General features: G+C 39.9%; 1 protein-coding gene across 3 annotated transcripts; it reads left to right on the top strand.

Moving 5' to 3' along the window:
- Positions 1 to 912: 912 nt before the first annotated feature.
- Positions 913 to 22,898, top strand: TXK (TXK tyrosine kinase). 3 transcript variants are annotated; one of them, XM_087737438.1, is made up of 15 exons: positions 913 to 1,030; positions 7,455 to 7,509; positions 7,746 to 7,848; positions 8,673 to 8,878; positions 10,186 to 10,251; positions 10,974 to 11,028; positions 11,840 to 11,919; positions 13,295 to 13,422; positions 14,445 to 14,519; positions 15,476 to 15,647; positions 16,373 to 16,589; positions 17,562 to 17,626; positions 19,706 to 19,824; positions 20,278 to 20,325; positions 21,782 to 22,898. In XM_087737438.1, exons 1-15 carry the CDS (start codon positions 913 to 915, stop codon positions 21,787 to 21,789), a joined length of 1,515 nt encoding a protein of 504 aa, XP_087593564.1. In that variant the 3' UTR covers positions 21,790 to 22,898. The 3 variants fall into 3 exon arrangements, with proteins under 3 accessions (XP_087593564.1, XP_009472507.2, XP_087593566.1); XM_009474232.2 differs by having other exon boundaries at positions 20,278 to 20,435; XM_087737440.1 differs by lacking the exon at positions 913 to 1,030 and adding an exon at positions 4,397 to 4,887 and having other exon boundaries at positions 20,278 to 20,435.
- Positions 22,899 to 23,115: the final 217 nt, after the last annotated feature.

Raw genomic sequence — 23,115 nt, 5'->3', positions numbered from 1 at the left:
TCTAAGGTAAGCCGAGCTCGTCTTTGCTTCCCTAACTGCTCCTTTGCATGCCAGTTTCTCAGTGGAGACCCTGCAAAGTATGGCATTGCCAACACTTTTGACACTATGTTATGAGGAATTCTACAGTAATAAGCAATGTTTCCCTTAAAACACAAATGAAACATAGGAAAATCGGGAGATTAATAATTAGTTTCTAATGAACCTTAAGCCTGTTTCTATACAATAATTATATATTTTTTTATTAATTTATATGATAAAACACATGCTAACTGCTGACTTCTGGCCGCAGTTTCCTCACTGAGGTGGGTGCTTTGAATCCGAGCCCTTTGCCTGCCTCTTCCCAGTACCCGAGGATAATTTCTGCATACCTGCCATTGGGTTTGATACTTCCTTAGGATTCCAGGAACTGTGAGGCACCTAGTTTTTAGATGAAAGCATTTTTTTAGTGGAATGTAGCCTTAGATGGTTAATTTTGGAAATGATCAGAACGCCTCTGGAGGCAGCTGTCTTGCTGACTCTCTTGATGTTTTCAAAGGCAGGTTGAAATACCGCACTATCGTTTTTTTCTGGATGAGCTCGCTCATCCTTAAGCAACTTCTTCCCCTTTTTATTATAACTGAATTTTTTAAAATGTTGGGGTAAAAAATTAGTCTGAACAGAACTAAATGCTGTGATTTACGTTTGCTGTATTTTTTCCTTTTCTTTTTTTTTTTAGAACTACTTAGCCCTACTGATTGCAGTTTAATAATTTTTTCTGTAAAATGTGTGTTTGATACTAGAAAGCAGACACTTTTTTCACCTTTTTTTTTTTTTTTTAAACAGATGTGAGATTAGTATCTAGTCTGTTTGGGACTTCTGTTTTTTTTTTTAAAAAGGTAAGTAGGCGGGGTCAAGCAGTATTTGTGGTTTACCATGTTTCATATCAGAGCGAAGAGCTCGGCTAGGGCTGTTTTACTGGCACAACCGATGAAGAGAGGTTTGCATTCCCATTTGAATATAAGCGGACAACCAGACATGATTCTTTCTACCTGTAAGTAAACTGGGCTGCGTATTTTCCTCTTGCAGTTTTGTTTTGTACAGCAGCAGTGTGCTTAGCAAATGAGCTGTTTAATTACTGCCATAAAAATACCAACCAGCTTTCTCTTGTGCTGCTCAGGTGATCTCTGTTCAGACTGCTTGCCTTGACTTCCAAATTTACTGCGCAAATATGAATCCATTGCATGATGGATTCAGCAAAGCAACTACTTTTACATACAGATAGGGAGATATTCCCATATGCTCTCCTTAAAAGCATGTACAGCATAGACATGAATAAAAAGCTTGGTAGAACTAGAGCTGTCTTTCCTCCAGAGCAGAATTAACTCACAGAAAAGACAGAAAGCCTCAGCTTGCACATGTGAAGAGCTGAAATCTTGTCTTTTTAAGTATCTCTAGAAGCAAACTATACTGTGGCTTTCTACCAGATTATTGATTTTCTAGTACTGTTGAAAACTGACAGACGTACCAGATCGGGAGGCATACCGTGTGTTACAGTAAAGATTTGGGTTTGATGGGTGAAGCTGAGTTTGTAGTGTTGGACACAGTTAACCTGCTGCCCCTGCTGCAAGAGCAAGAACTTCGTGCAAAACATGCTAGAAGAGTGCAAGTCTTAGACATGGACTACAGCACTTTCAAAATTAGTAGTGCTTTGAGAAACAGTGAATCAGAAAATGAAACTCAAGCCAAGAAATCCATGAAATAATAAAATGATAAAATGCAAATTATAAAAATTAATCTCTAGCTTGTTACTTGTACCTTTGTTACTACTTCCCCAAGGCTGCAAATTAGAGTGAGTTATAACTGAAGATAGGAGGAAGATTGCACATATACAGGTGTGTGAATTGGCCACCTATGCAGACAATGTTATCAACCGAAAGCATACTGCTGGGTGTTGCGGGACTTCAGAAGGACAGCTGCTGGCAGCGTTGGACCATCTCAAAGGACTTGTGTGTTTTCACTCTCCCTTCTCTGTTTTCATGGGACTATCTTTCAGCTTTTCAACCAAACAGCTGTTCCTGACATCTGATCAATCTTTTTCTTCTTCCTCTAGCATCCCATCTGCTCCATTGGGCACAGATAAATTTGGTTTTATGCCTCTGAGTTGTTTATCAAAATATCAGCTGCAAATCTTTAGGCAGAGTTTGTTTGTTTGTGGGTTTTTTTTTTCAGGCTAGCTTCAACACCAGTTTCCTAGCATTTCAACTGCATCCACATGCTTCTCTTGCCATGATATCTTTTCTCATTTTAAAACTGTGCATGCTAAAAGGTCTTATTTTGGGCATTAGAATTTGATAGGCTATCGTGGCTCTGTGCTAGTGTTGGGATTCCTATTTGTTAACCTGTCACCAGGGAGATAATATGACACTGTTTTAAAAACAAGTGTCTTCCTCCTTATATAGTCATTTCCAGAAAGAAAAAGACATGAACAGTTAAACGGGCTATGTTTTTGCTCCTGTATTAAATTATTTGTAGAATTGGCTGAACTTTGTCTAAGGTTGCAAGCTTTCATCAGAAACCAGAGAAATTACATTCTCCACACAATTGAAGAAGGAAGATTTGGCAAATTCTAGATTCAGGAGCTCAAATACTCATCTTGTTGGATTTAAACGTAGCTACTGACTTTAATTACTCTATGATGACTCACCCTGAGGATCAAAGCCAAATGTGTTTTGGTAGCTTATGTTGTGATAGAACTCAGGGAAATGTGGGCTGAGAGGTCTAGTGGGGCTGTGGATGCTGGAGAAACCTTCCTTTCTGTGGATTTAAAAGAATCGAGATTTGACCACTTTTTCTGGAAGTTTTGGGAAAATTTTTGGTTATGGAGGAAACAGAGAAGTGAGTCCTGAAAATAACGATAGGTCCATAAGTACTTCATTTTAACAGACTTCAAAAATAATTTACTGTTAAAAATTATGGGATAGTTATTTCTGTTATCCTGTATTTCTTCTCTGTGTTCTGTCCAAGCAGTCTGTCATTCATAATATGGTAAATCTTATTGGTGTCTCTGTTCTCTTCAAAATATGGAATTCAAAATGTGATTTCCTTGCTGAAGCACAACTCTCACTGATACCATCACTAATTAATTTTTAATTTATGAACCTTCAATGTGGTTACTTGAGTTAGGGACCAGGGGGTCAAGCCCTGCTAGTACGTATGTGACTCTAACACCCTTTGACAAACCCGGAGTGTTTTGCTTAAGAAAAGATCCTTGGTCCAAAATTGAAGGAAATCAGATAGAACAGTTCCATTTATTTCAGTGATTTGAGTTAGGGTGTAGCAGAAAGGAAAATCAAGAAGAAATATTTAAAACAATGAGTAAATTCCAAGAATCTATTTTCGAAGTCTTATTTGCATTTTAAAAGACAGCAATTATTTTGCATTAAAATGCAGGGGTTTAAAAATTATTATTATTTCTTAGTTTGTCTGATGACTGTTGAATAGAAGAAGAAAGAAAGGAAGGAAGAGCCCGAGTCACAGGAGGGCGTGTGTAGCTGTGAGAAGCTTCTGGCAGGAAACACAGGCTTCCTGTAGCACTGCAGTGAGCCTTGCTGTGGCACCTGGAGGTGAAGACATCACCCTCAGTGAAGACATCTTCCTCAGCCGCTAGCAGAAGATCAAGATGCAAGCCAGTTTAATCAAATTATTAATTCAGAGTATCAAAGCTTTTACTTTGGCCAAGTCTTTCTAAAACAGCATTGCAGAGCAGCTTTGGGCCTTCTGTAGTGAGTTAGGAACTCAAAAAATATGATTTTAATCAAGGGGAGAAAAAGTGTTGTGCAAGAAGCTTACCAGTGACTAAGGAGGATGTAAAATGCATAGATCAATCCATAGGTCTTTGCTTGAGATGCTGAAATTCCAATCCATTGGGTCAAAACTTCCTGACTTAATTCAATTTAACAAAAGCAGCACTTAGCTCCACAGAACTGAAGGCCTTTCTCTGTCTATGTTCCTTGATAATGCTTCCCAGCAGACCTGACAAATTTCCAAACAGAAATTAACAGTTTGCACTGCTATAATTTATGCTTTTATTAATTTCTACTGAGTTAATTCTGTAAGTGCTCTAGGAGTAACGCACGGACAAAAGAATTTCGGAAGCAATGAGGCTGCCAAGAACAGATGTGTAAAGACAGGTTTCTTCTCAAAGAGCTGGAAATGCTCTTTTTTAGGATGATAAATACCTGCTGGATTGATAGGCCATGATTTGACACTTAAAATACTCCAATAAGGAGAATGAGGAGAAGCAAATTTTGCAGAACTGTGCAAAGTTTTTGCTGCTCCTCAGGACCCAGCAATTCAGTTCAGCATGGGTTTACCTGGTGCATGGCCTTAGTCTAGTCTGAGCCTCACTTTTCGCTTGCAGAACTTGGTCATATTTTGTGATCTTTAATTGGTTAGACACTCTAGCCTTGGAAAAATCACTCACTAAATGAAGCACATGTCCCAGGAAGCACTGTAATTAAAGCTTTAACCTATACGTTTTCTGTGGTTCTACGGACAGGACAAGAGACTAAATACTTAATATCATATATGCTTGGGATGTTTTAAAAAACATCACATACATTCATTTATTGCTAACTGCTTTTAGCATAGTAAAGGGGGGTCAAACACAAAAAGCTTCCATTAACAGCACAAATCTGAAATTCACTGAAGGCAAAAAGGATTCCTGAGCTTACGCTATAAATTTATTCAAATCGCTGGCTCATAAAGAAAAGCAAGACAGAATTACATGTCCATAACATCGGTTTGAACCCCTCACTTTTGTGCTAATGGCCAAATCTTTAAAATCTTATTAGAAGTTCATTCTTGCATCACATTGAAACTCTGCAGTGCTCCTTCTAAGTATTTCTGGTAAGTGTTCTGTAAGGAGAGCAAGTTGTCTAATGAGGAATAATATATTTAATTAGACTAGATGGTTTAATCAGAAGAAGTAGACAAGCTTTCAAATGTCATATTCCTTTTTGCACATCACTAAATACTTTATAAACATAGATTAAACCTCATGGCACTGGCTGAAGTAAAAGAAACCCAAGAATGTTTTCACCCATGGTGTTCATTGTTTATGAAACACAGAAGCGATTATAACAAGAAATGGGAGCCTAACACAGTCTAGGTAAGGAGGCAAACACAATTCCTTCCCAAGATATTTGGGAAGGTTTGGTAATTAGCATGTAATTTTAAACAACCCTTTTTCTAATGAAATTGCCATAGCTTCCTCAAAAGACAGTACCTGCAAGACCACACTGTCCTGCCATATGCTTCCAAGGCACTAATTAATACTGCTGTAGAGACACTCACTCCTTAACACCATGACGCTACTTTACTCTTGAATTTATGGGGGGTTTGGGGGAACAAAAAAGCAACAAATAAGCCAGAAATAATTCCCAGCTGACTTTCATTCCAAGCTCTTTCTTACCTAGAACATTAATAATCTCCACCCTGTAGTAAAACAATGCTAGAGACCATGTTCAGGCAAACTTCAGCCACTATAATTTTAAACGGCTGAGGGACAGTTTAATGTACATTGGAAAATTATGCAGCAAATAAATTGTATTGCCTGTGTCTTTTCAGCCTGGTTTCTTTAAAGAAAATTGTCGGTGTCAGCTGGCTTGGGTATTTGTAATCGCTGCATTTTGCATAGCCGTCAGTGGAAACTTTTATCAAACAGTTGATAGTGTCTTCTGATTAATGCAGGCTCGCCAGCTTCCCACACGATACGTTCTTCACAGGATGCAACAGTCTAAGGGAAATTGCCCCACGACTTTCAAGATAAATACTTTAACCAAAACACATATGAGACAGGTCTCTTCCTCATCCAGCTAAGAACTAGTTTTTGTCTTATCTTTCTGACATCTGACATTGTAGCTTCTTTTATTAGTGCAAGATTTGCTAAATTAGGTACCTTCATAGAGAAAATAATTACATTTTCATTGTGGAGTAAGGTTGCTTAATGTTTTGAGTGCTAGGATGCATACTGTCAGCACACGTGGCTGAAACGTTGGTAACAGGCATTGGCAAAAAGTCTTACAGAACACCAGAAAGGACATCCTATTTATTCCAGGCTGGATTAAATCATTAGGATAAACAGGCCAAAAACACCATGAGAGAAAAACAAATAAAGTGGAAGACACTGGTGGGACTGGTGGGAGAAAGACATACCTTGTGAAAGATAAAGCAACAAAATACCAAGACCTCAGACGTTCTATCTCAAATTACTTTCTGAGGCCTCTTTTTGTACTATGACCTCTGTGGCAGAGAAAACTCAGGACTCATTGGAGTGGGATATAAAGTTTATTTTCTGTCAGTGCAGCTGAATATGACTGGAGCCTTGTTTCTGCATGCCTGGCTCTCATGCTTCCTAAGAGAGCGTACATTGCACCTGAGAGCCTGAGCCCGGCCCACTGGTGCTGCTGCCCTCCCACTGCATGACGGTGAGATGGTTCAGGGAACCGACCCAGCAGAGAGCAATTCCCCACTGGTTTAGCATCCCATCTCGCTCCGTTGGAGATGAGATGAGCAGCAGTGCAGAGGGAAAGGGGACGGGACCATAGCTGCCACAGCTTGGCTTAAACTGCCGTGGGAACACAAGTTGGGGAAAGTAGGTCTCAGCCTGAGTAGAAGTGGACCAGAGCAGATGTCAACCATTTATTTACCTCATTCAGATCTTCTTAATGCCTTCCGACCTGTTTAATACCATATCCTCTCTGCTGCTTATACAAGATATACTAAATGGATTTCTCTGTAAATGTATGATGTATGTAATGATGCACCCAATGTGTTTTTCTCAGGATTATCAACCACTTGGCACATAAGTGTAAAGTACATCTTTGGTAGCATTTAAACCTGGGATAATGCATATATTATATTAATAGCTGCAACAGAAACAGGAAAATCAGTATTAATTCAAAGAATTGAATGTAGCATGTCTCCTTTAATAAACCTCACTAGAAGAGAAAGCTCGTTGTGCAAATGTGGGTTTGTATTTGGCTTGAATGATCTAAAAAATATGTCATTGCTGAAGGGGACAGTTGTACACCTCCTGTCCCTGATGATGTTTTCATCCCCTTTATTGCACTGCTTAGATCTCGCACGGAGTGGTGTGATCAGCCAGATTGGTACTGATCTGGCTGACAAGGTCTTTTTTCTTCTTTCTGATTTAGTGAGCTGATTTAGTTCATCATGTGGCCTCATCGTTGCTAAGACATTGTAAGGGAGACAGTGGGAGCAAATAGATGAGGCGGCAGGAAAGGTGTGCTGTCTTTGGTGGATGCAAATTCAGCCTTAATGATTTGCTAGATATCTCACATCAAGACAGAGCTAATAATGGGGCTAAGCACATACAGTAGTCCTTAATTCTGTAAGTTTTATAAACAAACAAACAGGAACACTGCAAATATGGGAAATGTTCTTGTTCACAGATCACACCATCCAGTCTGTTTTCTGCTGCTGCTGCTGCTGCACAGTGCAAAAAAGGTATGTGAAATGCTTAACCTTTTCAGCAATTAGGATGATCAAAATATCTATATATAAAGGACTTCTAAAAAACCCCTCTATTTTCAGTAGAACTGCTAATTGTACGGAAGTTTAAAAATGCTCTACCCTGTATATCCCTAATATGAAGGAAAACATATATATCCATGAATGAATATTTTTATGTGAATATTTATAGATATGTATTCACACCAATACTTCATGTTTTTCAAAATCAGAGCAATGAGAACAAAAATGAACCTGGACCCTGATACTGGCTTGGTGACCCAGTACTCAGCCTCACAACCGGACATTTCCTATGCATCTGCTTGGAAGTGCAGGGTAAGTAACATTTTGGCAGGTGAAAGGAGAGAATTGAGGTGATGTGCCATATGGTGGCTCAGTACCAGAACAAGCAGAGGAGTAACTAACTCTTGAGCATATAAGGTACTTCATTGCATAAAAATTACAGAGTAAAGGTATCCGAAGATTCATACTGACGTAAATGCAGGGTCACAGTGAGGTTTCCCAAGCTCTCTGTCATGGTCAAGGTGGTTCCTTCTCCCACTTCTGGGTTTGGGTGGTGGAAGTGGGAAGGGCAGGACTGCCCTATTGGGCAGATGCAAGCTTGCCTTGCTCAGCTGGCATGTGAAACATCCACCTCAGTTTTACTAGGTCTAAGTTTAATAATCTGAGCTTTCAAAGCGTAGCCAAGTGCAAAGCTAGAACCTAACATGATGCAAAAGAAAATCATTATGTTCCTGCCGATTTGCTAAGAAAGTCTGCAGCGCCCTCCATGTTAATTCTCCAGATAAATGACTGAATTTCCAGAGATTGTAACTCCATTGATTTCAAACGCTGCTCTGGTTTTACACCAGTTGAGGAGTTGTCCCAGCATTCATACCAGGTAGAAGTCACTCCAATTAGGTAGATAGCTTGTGTATTATTCACTGTACTTTCCATTGTCATTTTGGCTTCTACATCAAGCTACTCAAATGTAAGTCTCGCTGTTTTACAAGTGATGAGGTGATCGTGCTTTACAAGGGGAACTAATGATCACGATGAGTTCCTTTTAGTTACTGAGATGGTATAATAGCAGGGGAATTAAGCAAGTAACAGTAGGGAGAAAAGACTAATTATGAAAGTTGATACTTTTTTTTCACTAGCGTAAGAGGCAATTGCAGTTAAAGAACAAGCCATTACCTCCTCTACCTGCCGAGGCCTTGGAAGACTACACAAAAAAACCCAGAGTTATTGCACTCTATGACTTTTTTGCTAGAGGACCCTCAGATTTACCACTCAAGAAGTCAGAAGAATACATTATCCTCGAACAGTATGATCCCCACTGGTGGAAGGCAAGAGACCAACATGGGTAAGAGAGCTGGCATCTACTTCAATCTCCCTATGCAGAAAGAAAAAAAAAACTAAAACAACCCCTGTAAAAGCAGGCAGATAGAATGAAACGTGCAACAATTTAGGGGCAGGTTTGAAACCGTTCAGCTATGTACCAGGCACACGGATTGACTGGGCGGATTTTCAGCAGCGTTTGGCACCCCAGAAATGGGTGGGGAATCTAGAATCTGTTGGGAATTCAGAGTTAAGTCCTAGACTCAGTAATTTCCTGAGTGACATAAGGGCGTTTGAGGACCATGTGAATCACTGGGCTCTGAGCCATGTGCAAATCCAGCTTTCCGTACTTCGAGTGCTTTACAATGTGGTGTATATATGTAAACACTTCATAAAGTCCATAGAGATTATTAAGACATGTGCCTGAAACAAAATCCCTGATCCAAAATTCCTGGGCATTTTGGAGAGCCAGATAACGTCAGTTAGGATCCCTTCCACATTTATGTTTGTTTCATGTCATTCCCCTTTCTCCTTTGCATTTTCTTCAGTGTATCCTGTACTGTCATGCTGGGAATAATAACTGTCTCCTTTTCAGTCCAGTTTCTCCTTTCAATACTTTTAAATGCTTTTTCTCAACTCATATTTGTAGTGAGAGTCCACTGAATTATTATTTTGAATATGCATGCAAGCACACCCTTTACACTTTATACACTTGACACATTTTACACTTAAACAAAAAAGCTTTATATAGTTACGAGGTTAGAAATGAAGAGAGTGGCTTCTGATTCAGAAGAAATGTCTCTTTTTTCTAAATTTTCTTATGGTTTGACTTGAAAATTTTCATTAACATGCTGCTCTTAGTACTCTATAAATATCCTATTCCAGCTGATTTATTCATTTCAGTAGCCATCCACAGTTGTGGGGCAGAACGATTGCACCTAGGATGATAGGACTCAGACTTCTATTCAGTTCCCACGTTGGGATTCAGTATCTAACGACACAGCCAATAGTATAAGTAACCTTTATAATTCAACAAAAGGAAGATGCATATCTTATTCCTATTAATATTTTACACCATACTATAACAGAACCATAGAATCATTTAGGTTGGAAAAGAACTTTAAGATTATTGAGTCCAACTGTAAACCTGACACTGCCAGGTCCACCACTAAACCATGTCCTTAAGTGCCACATCTACCTGTCTTTTAAATACCTCCAGGGATGGGAACTCAACCACTTCCCTGGGCAGCCCGTTCCAGTGCTTGACAACCCCTTCGGTGAAGAAATTTTTCCTAATATCCAATCTAAACTATCCTCAATATGTCATTTCAGGAATGAAGGTCTAATTCCCAGCAACTATGTTACTGAGAACAAGAAAAGTAATTTAGAAACATATGAGTAAGTACCCTTGAAAATGATCATTGTGCTTTCTTTTCTAAAAATGGATTGGAGTGATACATTTTAATGCTTAATCCTTCAGTCTTTATTAGACATGAACAGATGTTTATTGAAAGCTCTATTTTTTTTTTTGTTACAAAACATTACTCTTAGAATAAAGTAAGTTCATTTTGATTTGGAACTATTTGCTCAGAGGGTGTAACGTGAAGTTACAAGCAGTGAGTACTTCAACAACATTCATTTGCATAAATCAGAATGTGAGAATCCAGATGTTTCCTATTTCTGTAGGCTCACTACATAATGTTTCTATATTCTGATCTCTTCCTGTTATGAACATGTAATTAATTGACTAGAAGCTAATTCCAATTACTTCAACCTAATTCACTGGAGACAAGAGTAAAATTCTGCAAAATTCTAGAGAAGAGAGGCTTCACACAGCGAGTGGGACTGTAAATTTCATCACAGTTTGGCATAACTGCTTCCTGGGTTTTCTTTTGTTTGAGCTCATATTTAATCACAGTGAATGGGGAAAAGAGTTGTCATATTTACAGTGGTCTAATAAAGTCATTCAAAATTAAAAGATGCTTACATACAACAATAGTTCTATTCGGGTTTTTGGTCTGGGAATAGTGCAACTATTGAGATGGGTTACTTTTGTGAAACAGAGCAAACATTAATTTTTACTGGCTGAAATTAAAGAATAGGTTATCTCCTTGTTGCAGGTGGTACTGCAAAAACATAAACAGAAGCCAGGCAGAACTTCTCTTGCGCCAGAAGGTAACTCAGCTTATACAAAGAGCTCACAGTATCTAGAAAGATCTATCGGTAGAGGCATCAAGAGCATTACCACAGTCAAATCCAAATCTGTTTGGTATGCAGTAAGAGAGAGAGTACTTTAAAATAAAAAGGCTTTCTGGGGTACGTGTACAGTGCAGACTATCCAGACTTCACAGTTTTAAGTTGTAGCCCCAGAAAATTCTATGTAGATTTTCCACACTAGATAAATGGAATTACATGCAGTTTACTGTGCTTGTCTTTTGTATGAAACATTGAAGACTGAAAACCATATAGTAACTAAGTTAGTGAGGTTAGCAGAGCTTAACAAAACCCTTGTGTCTTCCTTATGTATAAAGCAAACAGTTCATATTGCATTCTACCTGCTATCAGTTACCAAAGTGCCTAACTCAGTTAAACTCATTAGGTCTTTGCTCAAGAACTAACACAGGGCTTGGGCAAGACAGACCAGAGAAGAACATCTCAGATACAACTGTTTTACAGTATTTTATTCTGGTGATTTGTATGATTTGACTTTTGAATAAATCAAAGCATTTTCACTACTTCACACTGAAGAGTATAATTCACCTAAATTATTTAACTCCAAGAAATTGCCTGGCACTTAGTATTTTCCCTTAGTTAATTTTGCTCTGCTATCTACCTGGCTATCAAGTCCCATTCTCCACTGCTTTATCCCCCTCCCAAATAGTCATAGGTATTCCACAGACTTTGGTAATAAGCTGCAAGTCCTATGTCAAGAGAGGATTATTCAAGCTCAAAAGCAGAAACTAACTCTACTTGGATTTCTTTTCAGTCCAAAGAAGGCGCATTTGTTGTCAGAGATTCAAGCCAACAGGGACTTCTTACGCTGTCCATGTATTCGCGGGCTAAAGGGTGAGTTGCTCTGAATGGTTAGGGTTTGAATCAAGAGGTGATGGAAAAGCTTCCCCCGAACTCCTTGGGATTAGTGGGTAGGTTGGATGTGCAATGCACAGGAGCAGGGAACCACTGGGATGCTGTTCATGCAGAGTTAATTACCCCACATGCAGAAATGTTGATGGTGGGCAGTGGATCTGGGGGTCAGGGTGCAAATGTCCTGCCCAGACAAGATTAACTGCACTCATCGAAATCCTCAAATAATCTGCTGTGAAAGCCATGCATCCCACCCACGTAATGCAGGCAATAAGACCTTACATTTGCATCTTCTTGCCTCTCTTTCTACATGAAGTGCCATGGCAGCCACACCACACCGCCAGAGCCTTCGGCCACCACACCGAACTGTTTCCCTTCTCCACAGGCTCTGCACACTGTAAATTCATCCCAGACTCTGCTGTCCCCAGACTTCTCCTGTTTTTCTCTTAAAATCACGTCACCTCCTCACTGTGCAGTCTTACTTCTTTTGCTGGAGGACTGCCACAGGACTCGCTTTTCCCACACATCAGTAGCAATCACCTACAGTGCTGACTTATCCCTTTGCGAGCTGCTTTATACCTTCCTCCCTCAGCCCTCCTACACCCTCCTGCCTCAGTGGTGTCTGCTTTCCTTTTTTATCTCTTAGGGCAAATCAGAGGTGAGAGGAGCAAGGAAAAGGCATTGCTGCCACCACCACCCTCTTCCTCTCTCCCTCCCCTCCTCGGAAAGGGGGGGTGAGCCCTCCCTGCCACCCTCTGTGCTGGGCACAGGCTCACGTTTGCAGTAGGGTACCAACCTTCAGCAACCACCTCCAGCCTGAAATGCAAACTTAACTTCTTCATTTTGAAACTCCCAGAAAGCAGGGGCAGATGGGCAGCAGAATGTACAGAAAGCAAGAAAGACAGATAACGTGGAGAAATACAGAAAAGTAAATGTATCAAATAAAAGCTCCAATGAGGAGCCTTTTGAGAAGCCGAATGGAAAATGTAATCTCACAGTATATATTAATATGTTTTTAACTTTTGGGGGAAACTCAGGTAATGAAGAGCACTTTAATTTTAAAAGCTTAGATTCAAATAAGTGCTGAATTAGGAGGAACACCTGTTAAACGCTATGGCTATTTCTTATGGATGCAATGATACTTGTGCAATATCTCCCAAAGTTGGGAGAAAGATCCACTCAAGGAGTCTTTTTTCTTTTTCCCTGAGACACTATCCCAGCTACACACAGACATTTTAAGCTGAGAATTATACCCCAAGTTTTCAGATTTTTCTGTGCTTTCTTTCAAAGTGAAATTTAATCAGATTTATAGTATAAATTATTTTTACTGAAAATTATAATCCTTTGTTGATTTCAGACGTCATAGTGGAGATATTCGACATTATCAAATTAAGGAAAACCACTTGGGACAATATTATGTAGCAGAAAAATATCTCTTTTCATCTGTTCCTGAACTCATCGAGTATCATCAACACAATGCTGCAGGTAATGCATGCAAGCTGATAAGGTTTTACAACTGATGATTTGAAGCTCCTCAGGACTTTCAGAAATTGGAAATCACTCTTCCTCTAATGCTTCCCTTATAAAAAGAGACACAGGTTTTTCTATTGCTAATGAATTAAAATATGCCATGACCCTTTCTGCCAAAGTCATAGCTGTAGTGTGCATATACCATGGGGGAAGTGAACCTACAAACTCATCTACATGTATTAAATGAATTTTACAAAAGAAAAAAAAAAAGAAAAGCAGGAGCTATGCTGTTCATCATCAGGCAGGTTTCTACTGATTTTGGCAAAAAAAAAAAAACCCACCCTGCAGACAATCAAAGGCAGAATTAGGGAGCACAAGGACTCTCTAACACTGGTTTGCAGTCTACCAGAGTTAGCCACCTCTAACTCTTGGCAACTGATACAATATAAAATGTTTTTACCCTGAATGAGTGGAGATGGGAAAACACACAGAGATTCCTCACATTAGTGAGGAGGGAAGATATGGGAATGGACAGAGCCTTTTGCTGGAGGGAGGAGGATTGTAGGAAACACAGTAACAGTGGGAAGAATGAATGAGCATAGGGAGTCCTTGGTGAGGGATGTAATCACTGGTACTGCTGGCTCATGAATTCAAAGAAAACGCATGACAGACACAAAAATATTCCTTGCAATGGGAAACAATCCTGAGAAATCATGCTGGAAGAGACCACTTAGGTGGGTGATATATTATTGTAGTACTCATTTATTTAAGATCACTAACATCGTACAAACAAGCAAGAGTATCACTTTTGGTTGTATGAAAGTATAGACTTTTGTAGTCAGGGCCCTATTGAATAGTCTTCCTCCACTTCTTCCCACTGTAGTGTTTTATCTGAACGAGCTGTAAGCAAAAGTAACTTCAAGAAATAAGAAATGTACATCAGATTCGAAATATTTTTGTTTGAGAAGAGGTACGATATAGCGTACTTTGAAATGGAGTAATTGGTCAACAGAATATTGTTGTTTTGCCCACTACAGGTCTTATCACTCGTCTCCGACATCCAGTTGGATCAGCTGGATGTTCTTCGCCAGCAACAGCAGGATCTAGTTATGGTAAATTTTTTATCTTCTTTTGGTGGAGATTTAGGTATCTGCCTAGGCAAGAATTTAGATCGCGTTCACCCAGCTAATAATTAAGTTGTACCTGTGAAATTTCCCAGTAACGAGAAACACATAAACAGCCTCATGTTCACCAGAAACAGACACTCATTTCCTCGTAAGGCGTCAGTACCAAATGAGACACCTGACTCGAGTCCTGTTCAGCGACTGTTGTGCTTCTGTTACAACCACCAGTGCATTTCAGAGCTATCTGGACTTTTTAAAGCAGGCCTAAGACTCAAATATATATTTAACAGCTTTTCAAAGGCTGATTTATTGAAATGCTTAGGAAATTGAAATGAATATTATTTATGGAGAAGATCTTCCTTGTAAATTCTGCAAGTTTTAGAAAAAAGAATGGAATCTTATACAGTATTAGAAAACAAGCAATAAATGCCAGTTTTGTGTATATAGATCAGGAAGTTCATATCATCTGGCTGATGATAGGAATCTCTAAAATTGTGTCTCTTTCCTGTGAATGTTCCCATTAACCTCAAGGCTTAATATTTCTGAAGGGCAGAACTATCATGGTTATTACAATAGAGGCAGCCAGTAACTATTTCTGTAGCAATACTATCTATCCAGAACTGGTTCAGAGTTCAACATCACATATGATAATGCCCAAAAAGTTCTTATATAAAGCTAAACATTTGTGTTACCTTCAAGACTCAGACATTCCTACACTGAGCAATTTAAACACTAATCACATTCTACAAGCTGTGAAATAACATTCACATATAAACATATATGAGCACGTGGAAATTTTCAGATACTTAAAACTAATGCTATAGCTGATGCACAATTGTGATGTTTTGCTGCGTGCATTAACTGCAAATAGCAAGGCATGTCTCCTGGAGCATGGCTCAGGAAAGCTGACCGGACTATTTTAACATATTGGGTTGCTTTTATAGCGGAGTGGGAATTAAACGCATCTGAACTGACGTTCATGAAAGAACTTGGGCGTGGGCAGTTTGGAGTCGTTCAGCTGGGTAAATGGAAAGCAGCCATGAAGGTTGCCATCAAAACAATCAATGAAGGTGCAATGTCTGAAGATGATTTCATTGAGGAGGCTAAAGTGATGATGTAAGTACAAAAGCTATTATATCTGACAGTTGATACTGAGATGACCAAGAAATAAATATAACCTAATTCCATTTAAAACAAACAAACCAGTTTGATGGGAATGGTGGATGTGCAGGACAGAAAGGCTGATACAGAGGTCTGAATCGGACTGACACAGATGCTTGCTGTACCCATCGCCAGACTCTTTCTTTAGAGCATGCACTCCTTTGTGCTGTGGAGCTCAATGGGGAGTAAATGTGCTGATAAATAAATGTGTTCCTACAACTATTTTTTCATCCATAATTCAGTGCCTCTAGGACCACTGGCAGCGCTCAGACCTAACTAAAGCTTTTGAGAAACCGTATTACAGTTTCTGCTAATTTTGTAAATTAGGGAAGTATCCAGACCGGGTCTTGGCACAGCCCAGAAGAGAAGAACCCCTGCAGGGTCATGTCCCCTTCCTGAAAGCCAGGCATAACTAGACGTCTCCATTTCACGTCATCCAAATCAAGCTTTGCATTTACTGCATTGATATATCTGATGAGAAATTATGAATTCAAAGAGTGCACTTTTTGGAGGAAATTGTAGGCAGAAATGTGTTAGACAGTGGGACAACTCTGAGGCCAGTTGAATTGAATACTCTTTATCAAGTACTGAAAGTATTTTTCAAGACCATCGTGAGAAACAGAGGTCTAGTTATCCGCCAAGGACAAATGCTAGCCTGTCTAAAATGCGATTTTAAACAGGAAACTCTCCCACCCGAAGCTGGTCCAGCTTTATGGAGTGTGCACACAGCAGAAGCCTCTCTATGTTGTGACTGAATTCATGGAAAACGGCTGCCTGCTCAATTACCTTCGGCAAAGGCGAAGGAAACTCAGCAAAGAGGTGCTGCTGAGCATGTGCCAGGATGTGTGCGAAGGGATGGAATACCTGGAAAGAAATAGCTTTATTCACCGTGATTTAGTAAGTACAATAGGTTTTCTGAAGTTCTGGGTAAATATTGGCATTATAGAACATGCTACAGCATTTTAAGGGACACTAATGTGTCCTGTAAGACTTCAGCCCAGCAGTATCTAATAAGCCAATCGTGTTTTCCTGCCTGTAAACCAAAACTTTTCAGCTGTTCTTTTGTCTGTGGACAGCTGGAAAAACTGCTTGATAAATGAGAGAAGTCATAGAAAACTGGGATATTAGCATGGAGCAGGCTGGTGTTAGGACATCCCAATACAAGAGTACCATGCAATAATCACAACACAACCAAAATCACAGCAATACAAAAGGTCAGCAACAATGAGGTGTTTTGGTTTGTTGTTTTTTTTTTTTAACAAAGTCTTTTTCTATCTACATTTTTTCTGTTCCCTACTGACTTACCTTGATGCTGGAATATCTGGGTGGCTTTTCTACCCCTCATACACAGGGAACCACAGGAGAGGAGCTTGTTTCCTTACTCTCTGCTTTTTGTTCAATGCTCACATCTGGATGCAGAGAGGAAATCTTCCTGCTCTCCTCGCTAGTTGCCTGAAGAAATGTAAAATCTTGAAAATTTCCAAGGAGTTCCTGATTTCTGTAATGAAAAAGTCACAAAACATTTTTTAAAATTCACATTGAGTGACCTAATGCTGGTGTTCAGGAAAATATCTGCTTGGATAACTGGACTCTGCAGCCTAAAATTTCTTTCACCGTGCAGGAATATGTAAAAATATTGCAACTCATACTACAAGCATTTAAGCTGATATAAGCTATGGATGTGTAACTACACAGCAGCGAAATATGTTCACTGACTCAAAGCCAGAAATTCACTTATATTTTTGAGCAACACACTCATCTCCTTTTAGTATATAAACAGTATGAGCTGAAACAAAAATAATCAGCTGTTGTATTTTTCTTAAAATGCCTTAGCACGGTTTTCAGATATGTTTCTCTCATTTTCCCCAGGCTGCAAGAAACTGTTTAGTCAACGCTGAGCACATTGTTAAAGTATCCGACTTTGGCATGGCAAGGTAGGAGGTTGTTGACATAGGTTTAGTGAGTACCTATTCTCAGCTGCAGCATGACCTTGAGTTAACCTCATTGCTTGCTTCGCTGACTTGGGGAATCCCACTGTGGTCAATTTTTGAGTTCTGATGGAAATTATAACGTTGTTTAACTGTTTTACCATGAACTGGATGTTGTGTCCTCATCTTGCTACTGCTGAGTGTAAGATCGGTAAACAAAGTGCCTGGTAAACTTCAGAAGTAGTTTGTGGACGGAGAAATGCCCAGTGTGCGCAGGTCTGCCAGAAGACTGAAGAAACATGCTCCCTAACTTTTCTGAGCAGCGGGGAGGACAGAAAGTCTGTGGGGACGGATCCGGGCGCTGGTGCTGACCTTTAGAGGCGGCAGCGGCTGAGTAGGTGAGGCAGGAGGCCGGGAGGCCCGGCAGGGCGGGCAGGAAGCGCGCCGTGCGCTGCTCTAGCAGGGAAGTGGTTTTTCTGCTTAATGAGAGGACCAGCCAAACATGGAGAAAGAGAGCAAAATGCACTCTGACAAGCACAGCCCAGAGAAACATAGCTGTGCCCTCACAGACTTCCCCCAGGGGATGTGCTATATTTTACAGCTGAGCTGACCAACTGCTACCCAAAGGGGTTGTCTCACTCCTTCCTTCTTTCCCCTTGCAAGCCCAGCACACAGGTCTCCACTTCTGTGTTTTACCGGCTTTTTTTTCTGCTGAATTAGTAGACTGAATTGGCTCCCTTTGGAGGCAGAAGAGTTTGAAGGGCAGTGCATGGCTCTGAGATGGTGGTGACGTTCACCTTGCAGCTGCAAGCACAGCCATGGTGCTTACCTTTCCCTTAGGTTTTGCCTCCTGTTTCTAACCTAAGGATTACAACACCCCAGCAGTTCATAACGAAATACTTGTTTTTCAAAAGGCCTATACCATGGCAGTGCCCATGGCTGCACTGCTCCCCTAAAGGGTAAGGTCAGTATCAGGGGTCTGGACTCATCCAAATGCACCAGAAACCACAGTAAGAGACCAACGGGCTGTCAGGGTCCAGTCTCAGAATAATGGACCTGAATGACTCACTGCTGCCAAAAAGTGGAGACCACTGGTGTGGCTCTAGGACAGGCACTCACTCCCTCCAGGGAGACCATGGAGAGGCGATGGGATCACAATCTTATTATTCAGAGCTCACACAAGTGCCACTACTGGTTATTTTGTACTGTTATTTCATATGTACCTTATCCAATAAACTCTCATCTTTCTGTGCCTGCACCAAAATAAGGGAGACAAAGAGATGATTTCTCTTAACATGACCTTTAAAAGGTGCTTTAAAAGGTGCCTTTGCATTATGCCTTCCATGAGAACAAATGTGTGTACTGCACATCTGTCATCTGCTCAGGAACATTAATACTGGGAAAATGTGCACAGAGCTTGTATGTAGGTAAGGATCAGCCTTTTAAAATGTTGCCCTATAAACACCTGCATCAGGCACATAATTTCATTTTAACTGGGAGGTCAGTTCCTGTAAGCTTGGGCAAAGAAAATTACTTTTCCAGTGCACCTGCAAGAGCTGTTGCCTTGTATGTGATGAACATTTCTTTCTGTGTTGCTTCTGTAACAACACGCCAGAAATAACATCTGTGAGGTTGGGCAGTGGATTCTGCCCATCAGTTATAAGGTGTAGCCCTCTGCCAGTAGTGTTTGGGTACAAGTGGCTAAAAAAGTGGACTGTTATAAAAATAGATTATAATTATTTATTGCTGCTAGTTTTCCTCCCCACGGTGTAGGGATCTTTCCTATCAATATATACCCAGAAGATGACAATAGCAACCATCCTTACAGGGTGTATTAAAATGTTTTATTCTGACATAGTTCTCATGAACAATTCAAATCATTCATGTAAACAGAAATCTCTCTAAGTGCATAGCTTCCAGTGTGGGTATCTGTGTGCATTTTATATTAAATTAGTGACAGCCTTTCTTTGTTTCTAAATTGACACTGTATTTTTATGGAATTATAAACCATTTGTGGAAATGTTGCCAGAACTGCTTGCCATTTAACTGTCATTAAAAGATGTGCTGTTTCCTGTTATTCTTTAGGTATGTCATTGACGATGAATATATCAGCTCTTCAGGTGCCAAGTTTCCAGTCAAATGGTCATCTCCTGAAGTCTTTCATTTCAAAAAATACAGCAGCAAATCAGATGTCTGGTCATTTGGTGAGCTGATTAGGTTAATGTGCAACATACTGTGCTTCCCTAAAACTACTGATGTGATTTAAGAAAGTGTAACTTTTTACTGATGCTACCTGTCTTAAGCTTGCATCCTTCCCATTTTTCAAATCTTGCCTGTATTGGATAAGTGTGTTTTTAATAGAAAGGCTCTGTGCCTAAATGTTACATTTTGACTGAAATGTGCATTCTTGATATGTCTCCATTAGCCAAACGTATATTCATCTCAGCTTCATGGACCACCATCTTAGCTGACTTAAAAGAGAACAGAATTTTATCAGTTGAAAATGTTTTTGGTAGTCTGTCTTCATTCAGCTCATGTCGCCCATGTTGTCATGCAATACACAAATAATCAAGAGTGGGTTTTGTGCTTCTAATGTTGTTAAATAGCTTGTGGGTTTCGAGTTTTTGTTTCATTCTAAATATTTGGTTCACTTCTAGGTGTACTCATGTGGGAAGTTTTCACAGAAGGCAAAATGCCCTTTGAAAGTAAGTCAAATTCTGAAGTTGTCCGTGAGATTTCTCAGGGTAACCGACTTTATCGACCACATTTGGCATCACATACTGTGTACAAAGTCATGTACAGCTGCTGGCACGAGGTTTGTTGCCCTTTTTTTTCCCTGTGACATTACTTTACTTTATTATTAATTTGTAATGTGGATCTAAAAGCAATCTTAAAAAGCTGAGGCTTTAAATCCTTATTTCACATCTGTGGCATCCTCAGTATCTCTCACTATGCTTTTCACAAATCACACCTACGTTTACGAGCCTCCATTTCTTTTGACTGCTGCATCTAATAAATATAAAGCACATCATCAGTACAATAGGTCTAGACCATCCCTGGTTTTGAATATGCCACTATTGTCTCACTTCTCTACTGCGTCAAATGTAATACCTTTTTCACACCTCTGTATCATGCATAGCTTTCTCTATCTCTGCTCTGAATGATAACCGTAACATTCATATAGAAAGTGGGTATGCCCACTAAATGTGGATTTTAAACCCCGTTTTTCAGGTGTACATCAGTACCTCTGTACATCACTACAGCTCCTAGGCTGCACCTCTTTCACCCTCTCCACTCTGATTTAGCACTTGATGTTCTTCCTCCATTTCTCCAGCACCTATTTCTTTCTATATTGGTACTAAAACATGGATTTTATCAACTTCTCCATCTCGGTAATCCCTGAAGGTCCCTCCTTCTCTAGTGCCTACAGGAAATGAATCTTCAATTTTTAGGTTAAAAGTACTTTCAGAAGAGCTTTGTGTGCAATGCTTTCATGTAAATAGGCAGGCATACTCTGAGAGTAGCTGGGAGAGAGAACCTTCTCGCTGCCATTGTCTCCTTTATCCTACCTCTCCTTTCTTGTCCATCTTTTAACTCTATATGAAATTTTTAGACCCTGAGTAAAAAAAGCTTAAGAGACTGAAATCTAAACTGCATCTAGCTTGCTTTCTTACTGCAAGCATCCATTGGGATGCCAGCCAGCAGAAGGAGGACGGGGAAGAAGTTCTCTCTTCTCCTGTCTGCCATCACCCAGGAGTTTGTTCCATGCTGAGTTGCAGTACATCGAATGATGCAACAGTGAAGATGTTTTTTCAACAGCCTAGGAAACATTCCTGAGTATCATAGTTTCCTGAGAGGCAGTGATTTCCAGTGACCCGTTGCAGGGGAGAAATCCTATAGGAATTCTGATCCAGAATTGAAATAAATATAAACAAATTTTAGGAATGCTTGGAAAAGTGACTGTGCTCACGCTGCTGGTGTCATGAAGAACAGATGATTTTTTTTCCCCTCAAATGATACATTTGATCTTTTTTTCTGTGTTAAGAAAATAAAATGTAATTTTTAAGTGGCAGCTCATATGTACTTGTAACCGTGTTCTGAATCTGGTACTATAATTGATCAATCTCCTAATATAAATTTATCCTCTGCTTTTCTTTTCAGAAACCTGAAGGACGTCCCAGTTTTGCAGAGTTGATAGACACCCTCACAGATATAACAGAGATGGGATAATCAGAGATGTTACACGAATGTATTTGCTGAAAGGTTAGCATTAAGCATGTCAATAACGTAGCTGATACAGAAAACCTCAGCGTTTCACAGCAGTCTCCACTTAAACTGCAGTACCAGCATCCCACATGTGGAAGCAGCTGTTCAGGCTTGGCCTAATTTTTATTCGTTTGACAAAGATACCTCGGGAGACTGGCTCGGTACTCTCAAGGCTTTGTTTTCATGATTAGGGAGAAAAATCTGTCTGGAAAGAAGTAACCAAGCTTACTCACCTTATAGGCCTTTTTATTTATTCTTTTTGTCAGAGCTACACTAATTCCTGTAACAATATTATTAAATTATTTGGTATTTAATATGACTCATGCACTGCGGAATACTGATTGGCAGCAGCAAAAATGATAGAAGAACCTCTGGTAAAGCTCTAGCTAGGTCATGTTTAAAGGCAAGCCCTTTTGCTGCAAAGCATCCAACACTGAAGAAACGGAGCAGTGTTTCAGCAGGGGCAGCAAGCTAACTACCAACCGCCGGAGCAGTGCCCACGCGTGTGCCCGTACCCACTGCTGTGGATAAGGGCGGGCAAAGGGAGCAGTCATCACTTAGCAGCTCCCAAGTCACATCTGAGCAGCTGGAAAGACTGAGCATCCCTGAAGCATTTTAAACCTGCATCACAGGTCAAGGCGTCTTCTCTACCAATTCTGTGTACAAGGAGGAGAATAAGGTTTATCTTATCCAAACCTCTCCCTGAATTTTCCAGTACTGTCTCCTGCTCCTCGCCTGCTGCTGCCTCCTCAAACGCCCACACTTGCCTTAGGCCTCCCCTTGCAAGTGCCCAGAATGGTTACTGGACAAGTTAAAGCTGGAACCTGACAGTAAACCGAAGTGCTTTGAATTAGTCTAGCTCAGATGGATCCTGCGATACCTGAACTGGACAATGTCTGTAGCCCTACTTGTTATGTTATTATTCACTTTTAATTTTAAATCTTAACTTTGGTCGATACAAATATATTATAGAAAAGGCAGATGAAGTTAATAATTGTTTAATATAGAATAGAGTCAGACCATTACAAATAAATAGTTTTTCAAAAATGTGTGACTGCATTGTGAGTTATTTCTAGGTAAATACATCATAATATTTCATTTTATAGCACTTTGTAGACAAAGGACTTAAAACCTACTAGCTGAAGAATGATTGAGTTGTGCACAACTTTCAATTTTTCCTTTCCAAACTTAAAAAATAACTGCAACAATAAAATGAGATATATCAATCA

This window comes from Nipponia nippon, unplaced genomic scaffold (genome assembly GCF_047370975.1).
Source record: "Nipponia nippon isolate SJK-2023a ecotype South Korea unplaced genomic scaffold, ASM4737097v1 scaffold_6, whole genome shotgun sequence".
Classification (NCBI taxonomy): Eukaryota; Metazoa; Chordata; class Aves; order Pelecaniformes; family Threskiornithidae; genus Nipponia; species Nipponia nippon.
Note: the sequence above shows the minus strand (reverse complement) of the source record. Positions and strands in the feature narration are given on the sequence as shown.